The 12,456-nt window shown below is 48.4% G+C and overlaps 3 protein-coding genes across 3 annotated transcripts in view; 1 reads left to right on the top strand and 2 right to left on the bottom strand.

Annotated features, from left to right (window-relative positions):
- Positions 1-12,456, top strand: part of LOC131286883 (septin-1) — a 208,615-nt gene that overhangs the window by 109,974 nt on the left and 86,185 nt on the right. The window lies entirely within an intron of this gene.
- On the bottom strand, positions 2,532-3,604 carry LOC131286884 (odorant receptor 10a-like). The gene is given in 4 exon segments (XM_058315892.1): positions 2,532-2,582; positions 2,659-2,871; positions 2,874-3,429; positions 3,495-3,604. Coding segments are annotated over 4 exon segments (930 nt in total).
- LOC131286881 (ABC transporter G family member 20) lies at positions 7,778-10,581 on the bottom strand. Its single transcript, XM_058315888.1, has 7 exons — positions 10,343-10,581; positions 9,323-10,264; positions 9,031-9,247; positions 8,773-8,950; positions 8,506-8,692; positions 8,172-8,437; positions 7,778-8,079 (listed from the first exon to the last, which is right to left on the bottom strand). The coding sequence occupies exons 1-7, from the start codon at positions 10,579-10,581 to the stop codon at positions 7,778-7,780; spliced, it is 2,331 nt and encodes a 776-aa protein (XP_058171871.1).

Raw genomic sequence — 12,456 nt, 5'->3', positions numbered from 1 at the left:
TCGCACACAGTAACATTCTCGTACGTCCTCCAGATGGTGAGGGCATGTTCGCACTTTTCGCCGCGAGTGTCCATCTTGTTCATCTTGACCGACAACATAGTGCTTTATGCGAGTTGCTATCCTTTGCTTTAGCACCGCAAGCGAGTTCTCTTGCGTCCCCGCTTTCCCGACTGACTTCGGTCGGTGACATTCGCTTTTTCTTTACGCGTCCATGGTCAACACTACCTCGCCCCATAATTCTATCATTATTTTCCCATCGCAGCGTCGCGAGCTCGTCGGCGGCGGCAAGGAAAACTCTCGCCACAAGTGAAACCGCCACGTCTTCTCGAGCGTTCACTCGACACGGGGTTTGGTTCTTAACGAGTTACGAAGAAATTTGCCACAACCTCGGTCGGTGGCCTCAAAGGCGTGTGTGTAGCTACAATATACGGAAATGGTGTTTCATAATCCGTGCCATACCCGCATCGAGGCAAGAAAAGCTAAGCGAAACCCTGCCTAATGGCGGTTCTATAGCCGAAGATTTCCACCAGCGTGTTCGTCAAGGGTGGCGCTTTTTTTCCGCATCGAGTAGAATTAAAAAGAAAGAAGCATAAAAGTGCGTCCTTCCGCAGGGTGCTTTTTTAGGTCAGGAAATCAATAGGAGCAAGCGGTGAAAGCAATATCCGCATGTGTTACGGGCTTTTTTTTCTCTTCTGCGTTTACTTCCCGATGGTGTTTGTTGGACGAGAAAGTTTGTTTGATGCTGCCATGAAAGATTAAGAAGCCTGCAGAGTGCGTTGTCGTTATTTATTTATTTTTTGTTCGGCTCTGGCACGTGGTGAATGAGATTTATGATTCTCATTAACGACTTTCTATTGGTTGGAGGTGCTCATAATAACATTCATATTGACGATGTGACCCAAATGATTTTTTCCGATACACCTTTCAAGTAATAGTCCGTTATGTATTGGGTTATTTTGTTTCCATACACTGATTCAATGGAAATTAATGTGATTTTCTGAACAAAAAAGTGACTTTCTTTTTCATAAACCGGCTTTCTTTTCCAGTTGATATCCTAGACCTCGCAGGATACGGAAAACATGGGTCAATTTTGAACAGTAGCAAATGTCACAAATGATGCTAGAAAGCTCCACAATCGAATCCACTATTTAGCACAGAGCTGATTGGCTCGGAGTTAATGTTCGGTAGTGCTTTTGCGTCCTGTTTGACTGGGCAATCGATGCTGCCTTATTGCTTTCCATCTGAGACTAGAAGCATAAGATTTTCTACGTGCGTTCTACACTTGCGTTTAGTGGTCGTATTTATGTTAGCACCTCTCACTGCAAAGTCCGTTACGTGCACGATCCGATCCGATTCCGGTTCCTTCTTTGCTGCATGGTAAAAGAGCAGCAAACGGAACGAAAAATTAAGCCATCCACTGCGGTCGGAAAATGTTGCTTTCGGCCGCACCCTGCGTTACGAAGGCAGGGGTGAAAACTAATAAGCTTTTGCTTGCCACTAACGATACGACTGTGGCAGCATTCGGTACAGCGTTGGCTGCGGTCGGAATTGAATTGAACTCAATTTTCTAGCTGAATTGATTCAATTTGAAGTTAATCTGGTTAGCCAGCTGGGGAGGGACTGTAGCAAGGTAGTGTGGAGCCACGTATGCTCTGCAGCACCCACAACAGTCGTTCTGCTAAAAAACAGGGGTTAAACCGTAAGTCGTACTTTCTTGCGGGTTGCGTCGCTTTGCAAATGCGTCGGATTTTGCAGTGTTAAATGCTCTTCCATCTTTCGCAGGGATACGGCATTACATCTGGATCGGATCTTCCGGCGAGGGACGATTAAGTTCATGCTTCCTTGCGTTACATTTCCGCACAAATGCTACCGGCCACCCTGGCACACATCATAAACACAAGAACGCCGACCCCTTTACTCTTCTGAACGCAATGCAAATGCCGCCAAGTGGTTCGTGACATTTAGCGAAAGTGCTCCTCAGTGATCTTGCGACGGTTGTTCACCGGATCGACCAACTACACATTCTGGAGTAAAAGGTGCTCTAGATTGCTACCGCTCAACCGTGTGCGGTGGAGGGTTGCACCGTACGCAGTCAGCTTTCAAGATGAAAGCACCCGAAGAAAGGGAAACGAACAAACGCTTTAGTTCTAGCAATTAACATCTTTTATTGGACTCATTATGCTTGGTATAATTAACTTTCCACTTTACTCTACACGTGAGTTCTTTTGCAGTGCCATTGCCGTTCGTCATCATCGTGGTACCGTCGGCGTGCACGTTCTGTGCATCGGTGCATTCTGGCATGGCCAATCATCGTGCAGTCGTGAAACGTGCATCGCTAAAGCGGAGTTGGGACTTTTTGATTTTTAGACGTACTGTTAACCTTAAGGACCATCTTATAGCCTTTTATTCCGTAATTTTTATTTCGTCTTGCTTGCAGTTTTTCACTTTTATTCCGTGAGATCATAATCCAGAATTAATCAGCACGAGAGTGACATTTCTTCGTGCTAGTAAAGGACTGTTTCGTAATTAATTTACAAAAATGATTTCATCAAAGTAATGTACGAGGAAGCCGTACGAACAATCTGGAAATTGAAAAGCAAAGGGGATAAGAGCTTCTTTGGATGATTGGATTTGGTTAATATAGGAGTAAGGAGTTACCGTCGAAAAGGTGGCCATAGAGGTCTCGAAAAAGGGAACATCCAAATTCGATCCATGCTGCGCCCGAATCATCATCATCTGTATCAGATGGCGCGTATCGCGGTTGTACCGGTACCAGGGAAAACTGTATGCCACCGTTTGGATGGCTTCACTCTGAAGGAAAACCAAAATTGCAATGATTAATTTGCGTGGAATTGGAAATGTGTTTTTTACGATACCGAATCACGTATGATGGTGCCACTGTAGGAGCACAGGAACAGAAGCACCAGCTCGGCAATGGCGTACGGCAAGTAGGTTAGCTTGTAGAGTCCTTCGACCTGTCGGTTGAGTGAACACCGGTATGTCACTGTTGAAAAATGGAACACGTGAATGGGGGGACTTACGATCAGCATTGCAATGCAGACGATGCACATGATGAGTGCCGTGCAGGTGTACACCAGCAGCACGTTCGTGGAAAACGCGGAGCGGACATCATCGACCAGCTCGATGACTTGCTGGTGGCGTACGCTGATTCGCCTCAGCTCGCGGTTAACGTGACGTGCTTCCAAGGGGTCCGCTTTTAAGGGATCTGCGCCGATGGTGCGGCCAGATTCCGGCGTGGCAAGTGCCTCCAGGTCAAGCTTTATTCCCTTGAGCTGACCGTGGACGTACAGACATACGCCACTGAACAGCGCGTCACTGCCCTGTGAGGTGATGGTTGGGGTCGACGCATAGTTGAGAAACAGCGTCGTGAGCACGAAGAAGAGGGTGTCCTGTGAATCATACGGCAGGCTGATAGGGTCAACAAAAGAGCTGTTTTAATCGTTAGGTCTGCATTCTGATGCTGTACCACTCACGCCAACTTGAACGGAAGCAGCTTCACCAGAGGTGTCTGCCCTTGGTGCCAGCTGTACGCCATGATAAGAAATGGTGTCACGCCGTATAGGAGGGCGGCGAAGAACATCATCATGAAAAGACAGTAGGTAAAACATTGTCCCAAATACGCAACCCGTTCGGTGATGACATTCTCTCGGGGATGTTGATCTGTAAGGAAGAGAAGATGATACGAATCAGCCGACAACAGCGAAAGCAAAGTGCAAGCGAACCGTGAAACCTACTTCGTATGGCGTGGTCGATGTCACTCAGCACGCGTCTTATCTTCTTCTCGTTCGCGACGTATAACACTGTCCGGAGAAAGGCGGAAATCCGTGCGACCGTCGGGCAGATGCTCTCGATGACTTCGTTCAGGTTGCCGTCCCGGTACGCGTTCAGACCGTGCAGGAACTCGCCCACGATACAGAGCGCAAGCACCACCAGATTGATGACGATCAGCACCTGCCGGTACCACCGGCGTCTCAGAGAATCCTCCATAGGCCAAATGCCGCACACCAGCATTATCTTGCGTTGCAATCCGAAATTGTACAACGCCTCGGAATCGCTGAGGTTCCTGGGGTTCGCAAAGGATGCAATGTGCTTTCGGGTGGCCATCGTTCTACGTTCGGTTCGCGCAAAAAGTTCGTGTGACTTGTTGGAGTACGGAAGTCAACCGTTTTATACAGCGGCGGTATCGAACAACGCTATTTACACCGCTTAACGGAAGACACCACAGTGTCCGACCGACCGAAGACGCATTGAATGGGAAAATCTGTCAACACTGCTGCCCGCGGTTCGTCACATGATGGACGATAGGGTATGTGATTAGAGCTAGTATTAATGGCATGAATAGTTAATCGGTTCATTTCTGCCTGCTTCATATAAACTCAGGCATTCACAAAACGTGAACAATATAAAATATGCTGAGAATCCAAGGTTACCATATCCATCAATATCTATAAAATATTCATCACTTCTATTGTCGACCTGTGATTTCAATGAAAAGGTGGTATCGGTTTTGTTTAGTTAATAAAAATGTGACATAAATCGATCAGTTCAAGTAAAATATCACTTTTTGAGCACGAACAACTGTTTCGAATTCTATAAAGTATCTCTATCTTCTACTGTATTTGTTTTATGAAACAGATTGAAAAACGCGAAGCTTGATGATTAAATTAATTTTCCATTAAAAATTGTATATTATTTTATTTAGGATATTTTTCCATTAATGGCATACTTTATAAATTCTTAATAAATCCAGCATATTTGTACAACCCCTTTGGAAAATATTAATTTTGAAGCCTTAATGTAGTACGGAATGGGAAGGTTTATCCTTTGAACACTCCGCAGAAGATTAAACAACAGTTCGTACAAGAACAAATATCTCCATTGTTTTTACTATTATTTCGTATTTCGTCGTAGAGCTACCATTTAATTCCACTACAACCACTTATGGTTTCAGCACCACTATGGGAGCACTTACCTTATTAAATTACTTGGTTTTCTCATTATACTAGCTTTTTTGCGGAAGTTCTGTAATTAGTTTGAATTAATACTTTGAATTTACAATTAATTTTTTTATTCGAACGAAAAATGTGTTCGAAAATGGAAGCCAGTAATACGACGTAATGTTTCCTCGCCCCGATTGGTATCGACTGCAATAAATTAATTGCCTCCGCAAGCATAGCAGCCACGCCAGGCAAACACTTTCATTGCACCGCCACAAACTACTCAACATGTACCGCAACATTTCTTGGAAGTTTTTCTGGCTCATTAATTTTGATTTATAGTGTAATGGCATTTCCGGCGAAACCACTTCAATGGCTGGAGCGCCAGTGAAGAAATCTAATTGATTCGGGGTCCTCCCAGAGGCAAAACCGCACCATTGCCGATTCATAAATGCGTTAATAAACACCGTCTGCTTTGGAAGCGAAACAACCCCTCTTCACCGCCCCCCACCACCCTAACCGAGGCCGCTCCTTCCCGCAAATGACTTGCCTGGGCCTGAGCAAAGTCGTCGGAAAACACCGGGGTACTAACCAGCCACCGTTGCGACGCCGTTTGCGGTGTCGGGTTTTTTGGTCTGGCACTTTCCTGCCCGTGGCGTCTTATGGCGTCAGTTGCCCACAAAATGGGCCCGTTTAATCGATTTCTGAGGTTTCCGTGGTCTTACCGTCGCGCGGTCTCGACTTAATGAAGCCAGGTTCGACAGTTTATATCGACACTCAAAATTCGTTAGTCAAATTGTCGACGCGCGATTTGTTTCGCTGTCGGTCGGCGTCGAAGAAGAAGAAGAAGTCAATCTGACTGGGAGTGTGGGAGGGGGAAATTAATCGACAAAACTACCCTGAAGTAACACCATTTTCAAACAAGCACGTGTGTGTGTGGTGGGTGGGGGGATGGCGTGCGGAAATGTTGCTTGTAAACTCGCAATTTAACTCCTTGCCGGCGGTAGGAACACATACTGCGCGCGTGTTAGGATCGGCGCACGGGGCTTCCTCGGTTGTGGGCGAAGGTGGCTTTTGTGCGGTAGATTTAATTTACCAACAAACTTATTTAAGCCGCCACAACGCTTAATCCGCTCGGTTCACCGTTTCGAAGGTCCGCGAACGGTAGCAGTAGCAGTGGCCCCCTTGTGCCCACGGACCGGTGTACGGGGTGTAAATCTCCAACGTTTGCCCGCGGGCTGTCCCGGACGGTTTACCAACGCTGGAAAGGAGTCCTCGGCTCGGCCGGTTGATGAAATATGCAGGCAGACTTTCATCGCGCACACCAAGCACTTCCCACCGGTCGTCATTTGCGGTCTGTCATTTCCTTTGGGGGACGCAGACCAACGCAGAACCCCGTACGCGGGTAGCTTTCTCCTGTAGCGAGATATCGTATCGACACCGTACCGGGATATAATGCAGCTCCTAGGACTGGACTTTTGCCGGATTCCCTGCGGCCACTAGAGCGACGCTGCGGTGTACCTCGGACGCGATCGTTTCCGCACTGCTTCCTGCCACAATTAATCAATTGCTCAATCAGATGTAAATTAATAGCGGGAAAATACTCGCCAGCGGGCCGCGGGCTATCGGCCAACGAATGTCCTTCAAACGTGCTCCGAGAAGCCTTTTCCGTTCGCTGAAAAGGTAGCCGCACTAGTGTGCGCTCCTCGGAAGCGGGACGTGCCTGCCAGTGTGGTTGGGATTTCGGTAGCATCGATCGGACGATGGCTTCGAGCTACGGCGTGGGTCCGTAATGTGAATTTCTAATTGAATTCACATTTCATAACCGAACGACGCGTGGAATTAATTACGCGATATGCTTTCCCTGCGTTGGCGATGGGGTAGCTTTTTCCGATACCTGCGTCGATGGGTTTAGAAATGCACGGCTATGAACGCTTTAGTATACGCTGAACGATTATGTTTTATATTTTGAGGTTGAGGCAAGAGTGATTCGACAACAGCTTATTCGGATACTTTGGAACGGATATTTTAAATATTCGCAATACATTTTGCAGCTATGTAATCATGTGGAACAGTGTTACCGTGTGATATAAAATTATACCGTTAGTTTCATCCTCTCAACCAAATCCGACACTCGTTTGTAAAATATCTTTTTGATTTATTTGAATCCATGGGCCTGCTTAAATACCTTACAACCAAACCGCGCGGTTGGACCGCAATTGTCACGAGCATCCGAAAGAATGGATTTAGAGTTGTCGCTGTCCTAACAATACACAAGACGAATGGACCATGGTGGTGAGGAGAACCGTTCCACAGGAAGATGGTTATAAATACGGGCTTTTATGCACAGTCCCCGCGGTTCGCCCTCGGTGGGCACCCTTAAAACGTAAGTAAAGAGAGACGGTGACAAAGAAGCTTAGGTGAACCATTCGAGTGCGTGCTTCGATATCCCGCTCGCATTGGCTTCCCGTCGTGAAACCGTAGTTTAAAGTTATTACATGCCAGTCCAAAGTTTTATATCATTAGCGAAACCAAACAAAACACAAAATGAAAGAACCCCCTGACTAAGAAGCACCCGGACTTATGGTACAGGTAATCAAGACGTATACAGTCGGCTTGACACATCCTAGCATACGCACACACACACGCACACACATACGCTTTATCAAACTTTCACACCAAAATATACTCACGTACTGACCACACGTACACACACACAAACACACAAATACCCTCACACGTCCCAGATGTTGCGGCATCGTGGAACTTGGGATAAACTAGTCGCCGCGAATCCGAAACGGGTGTTTACCGCTTCAGATTTATCCCTTCTTGAACTTGAGCAGCAGTATACTGATGGTCAGGAAGATGACGATCCAGATGGCAGTGGACGCGAACCCGATGTAGACGTTCGGATCCTCGATGAGCCAGCCGCGCTGCAGGATCGAGCGTAGCGATTCGGTCGATTTCGTGAGCGGCAGAAAGACGGAGAACAGGCGCACCACCGGGTGCATACCCTCGATGGGCCAGATGATGCCGCACAGCATGACGATGGGCAGGAAGCTGCCCATTGCCATGTAGGTGGCTGACCGTTCGTTCTCGCACGAGCACGACACCACGAAGCCTGATGGATGGAAGTGGGAGAAGAGTGAGATCGTAAGGCGTGAACCGGGTAGGTTTCTGGCCTTTTCAGGATGGCACAGCCCGCGAACTTACCGAAACACATGCCACAAAGCCCGGTGAGGATGGTCAACAGCACGACCCACACGATGTCGCCCCGGTTGGTGAGATTGAAGACAGAGAAGCTGAACACCATGACCAGCGCCGTCTGGAAGCACATCACCAGGAACTGGGTGGTGACGTGCGAGAATAGAATCTCGATGCCGGTGATGCCCGAGACCAGGCAGCGCTCCAGAATACCTTCGTTCCGCTCGATCAACATAGCACCGGAGGTCAGGGCGACGGATAAGAAGAAAATGATACTGGAAGAAATATACGCACAGGTTGATGGACTGCAAACGGCATGACTCGTATGTTTGACTATACTTACGTAAGTATAACACCAGGGGCAGCAAAGTCAGTGAAGTTCGGCGTACGATCGCCGTAGATGGGTTTATTCCACTGGAACGGGATCCTTCCGTTCGACGGGTTGACCTCGCAGTCGATCAGGATGTTTTCGATGAAGTCGAAGTAAGCGTACTGAATGTCCCGATACAGAAGGGTGCCTATTTGTTGATCTGTTTTTCGTATGGAACAAAAATACCGGCTGGCTTTAGAACCGAGCACTTGCTATCGAGAGGTTCGCAGTGTGACTTACTTGACATATCCATGGTAACGGCAAGGTTGGCCGAGTCGATTGTGATGTCATCCACATCTCGACCCCGCTCCGTACGTTCGACTAGAGAATCGGAGTAGTTCGAGGCAAACACGAGGGCTCCCCAGGCTTTCCCGCGGCTGACTTCCTTCAGTGCGTCGTTTTCGTTAGAGAAGAGTTCCTGTAAAAACAGATAAACGAACGAGGACCGAACGTTTGTCAAAGGGTATCGTACTCGATTCATCTTCCTTAGTGACTTACCAATACTACACTCCTGTTTTTCAGGAATTCCATGTAACGACAGCTGAGTAGAGAATAGTTGCACCCGGGATAAACTGGGCATTCCTGTAGTCCGAATCCTGCCTCCTCGAGCTCGTAGTTTGCCACGGCCAGTTTCAGACCCGTCGGGTCATGGCCGATGGCCCAGCAGAAGAGAATAATCTGCGCCACCGGTAGACCGATGATGAATGCCATCACTCTACGGTTGTGGAGAGAAAGCAACATTTATCCAATGGCTCCAACGGGTGGTAGTTTGTAGCGTTATAACACTTACCCAACGTTACGCCACATCCAGAGGAAGTTCTTCCAGATCAGTGCCTTCATGTGGTTCGGTTTGATAAACTTCATGTACTCGATGAACGGTGTCTTAGCGTCCTCCTCCGGTGGCAATGGTGGCGCTTGTATTTCTGGCGTGACCGCATCGGGACCTCGTGAAGACATCGAAATGTTGTCCCCGAATTCTCCCGATATCTCCCCGTGGTCCTCCTCTGGGGACAGATCCAACGCCGGGTTACTGATGGCCGGTATCCGCACGTGCTCCACCACCTCCTGTGCGATCGACGAGCGCCTCCGCTTGCCCATGTTCTGTAGGACGGACAGCTTCAGGAACACGTCCTCTAGCGACTCCGCCTGGTACTGCGTCAGCAGATCGGCCGGCGATTCCTCCGCAAGAAACTTGCCACCGCGCATCAGTCCGATCACGTGCGCCTGTCGTGTCTCCTCGATGTAGTGAGTCGTCACGATGACGGTCGTGTTGCCCGACTTGGTGATTTCGACCAGATGGTCCCAGATGCTCTGGCGCAGCACCGGATCGACGCCAACCGTCGGTTCGTCGAGGATGAGCAGCTCGGGTGCGTTCAGCAGGGCCGCCGCGAGGCTCATTCGACGCTGCTGGCCCCCGGACAGGTTCTTCACGAAGCGGGACGCGTTCGGTAGCTGCAGCAGCTTGCACAGGAAGTCGGTCTTCTCCTCGACCTGCTCCGTGGTCATGCCGTAGATCCAGCCGAAGTAGATCAGCGTCTCGCGGATGGTGAACTCGCCGTACAGTGCGATTTCCTGCGGCATGTAGCCGATGCGTGGACCGGGCACACCGGACCCTCTCGAACCGGGCCGACCTCCCAGCACCCAGATTTCACCCGAGTTCAGCCTTCGCCTGCCAACGATGCAGGATAGCAACGTTGTCTTACCGCAGCCCGAAGCGCCCAGCAGACCGTAGCTGTAATGGATGGTGGCATTGTTAGTACTTCTACCTCGCACAAGTCTCCTACCATCGCAGTAGTGCGTCCACACTTACATCGAACCCTTGGGGACGGTCATGTTCAGCCCGTCCAGGATGACGTTGGGATTCTTCTTGGTGCCGTAGATTTTGTGGGCCCGCCGAACGCAGACGGCCTGCTGACGCCGGATGGCGACGGTCGAGGGCTGTGACATAAACATCTTTCGCCTTGCAGCTAGATCGAAATCGGTGTCGCTGGTGGGCGGTTGTCCACTGCCCGTTGCCACCGGGGGCACTCCCTCCGATTCGGCGTCCATTGCGATCTGGGGGAGGAAAGAAAAGATGTTTCATAACTCCGTCATTACTAGAAATGTTCAATTCCAGTATGTTATGGGCATAATTTCGTCTAACATATTCAAGTTGTAAAGCGCATTTGAAACGTTTATTTGGTTGAGTAATAACTTTTCAAGAGCATCTTTTTAAAACATTGTAACTTACGTCATTCTTGTTAATGTGTCAGAAGGTTTATTTATTCGAAATGTAAAAAGGCTTCACCTTTCTAGGTAGTGTCATTAATACCGTACAGTTATATGGAAGAGATTTATTTTGTTCTATTGAACATGGTCAGTCCGATTCGCAACGTACTGCATGTACCATATCTTCCCCTCCCCCAAATTTCCTTCCCTAATAGTGCGCTCTGTTTGAGTTGTGTAAATTAAACGTGATCATGAAATGCTGCCCTTTGCACACTTCGGCCCCGATTGCATCCTACAGTTTTCCACCTGTGACATTGCGCCCGTATCGGTTTGCGGCAGGGATAAATATCACTTCATTTGATGTTTGCTGGGAAAATATCAATTTAATTGCCGTTAATGAAGCTTGACGCGATATATAGGTGTGTTTGTGTATGTGTGGGTGTGTATGTACAAATGTGTTTGACAAGTGCAGCACGGCGGCTGCATTAACTGCATTAATGCAAATATCATTCTGTGTACGACACATCGATGTGTTCGCTCGGGATTGTTATTTTCTTTTTTTTCAATCCATAAAGGGTACGCATTTGATATCAAAGCGATCGCATAATATCGTTTGTTGATACAAAGGGTCATTTTGGTTGTGGTTGTTTATACTGTGGTGAACGCGACTGTTGCTGACATTGTGCTCCTACAGCATTGGGTGTTGTAATTTGCAGTAAAAATAATTTGGATGCTTTTTTTTGGCGTTGCGCTAAGCTTTTCGCACGATTAGGTAAAAGAGTTTTCACTCACTTCAAGGGCCTGGATTGGTCAAGGGGCGGTGTTCATATGGGGGGAAATCAGCCATTAAATTATCGCCGAAATTACCATAAAGTACTGCCCGCCGGCACTGGTACATTTTCCATGCCAGCGAAAAACGGAAAAGAGGAAACACAACAGGTTGAACATGCCGAGCAAGTAATGCCGCCGGCGGTTCAGTTCAAACTATGTAGGCACTAATACACTTATCTCGCGTTGGCCAAGAACGGTTCGCAACATGGATGCTTGGGTTGAAGGAAAAGTTTGACCCTCCCGCGTCGGTACGAGAATGCGGCATTGTTTTACAACACACAACGCCCCGACCGAACACTTCACCAGCGCGGTGTATGGGCGGCGTTTTTGACCGTTTTCGGACAGTGGGTACAGTATTAGTATGTTGCTCGGGAAAACTTTGGCGTGAGTTAGAACTCGGCACCTTTGCGCAACCGACACCGTGGCTGTGTAATAAAGGCCAGAAAGTGCAGTTGCAGAGCCCCGCCATATGGTGTTTTCTGCCCCCTTCGCCATTTTTTCTCCGTTCTGTCTCACGTGTTTTAAGCGCAGCACTATAAAATGTTTTTCCACCGTTTTTCCGTTCACCTAGTGGCGCACAGAAGGTTTCAGTGAACTTTTTCAACACCATCGGCGATGTTAAAACCGACCGGCTTTTGGCATTCCAGAGCGCCTAGAAGCGTTCGCAGAGGAAGGCTCTCTGTCTCATTGTGCCTCGGATGGTCTATGAGTGGTACGTGAAATATGTGCTAAGTGGTCGGACCGAAACACATCCCCTAAACACACGGATGGACAGACAGTTCCGAAAGCCGGAAGGTGACGGAAGAATTCACAATCCTCCACCCGCCCCAGGTGCACACGGTTCCGTCGCATCGGCCGGGAAAAGTTTGCGAGTGGCACTAGAAC

This window comes from Anopheles ziemanni, chromosome 3 (assembly GCF_943734765.1).
Source record: "Anopheles ziemanni chromosome 3, idAnoZiCoDA_A2_x.2, whole genome shotgun sequence".
In the NCBI taxonomy this organism is placed as follows: Eukaryota; Metazoa; Arthropoda; class Insecta; order Diptera; family Culicidae; genus Anopheles; species Anopheles ziemanni.
This window is presented reverse-complemented; position numbering and strand designations above follow the sequence as displayed.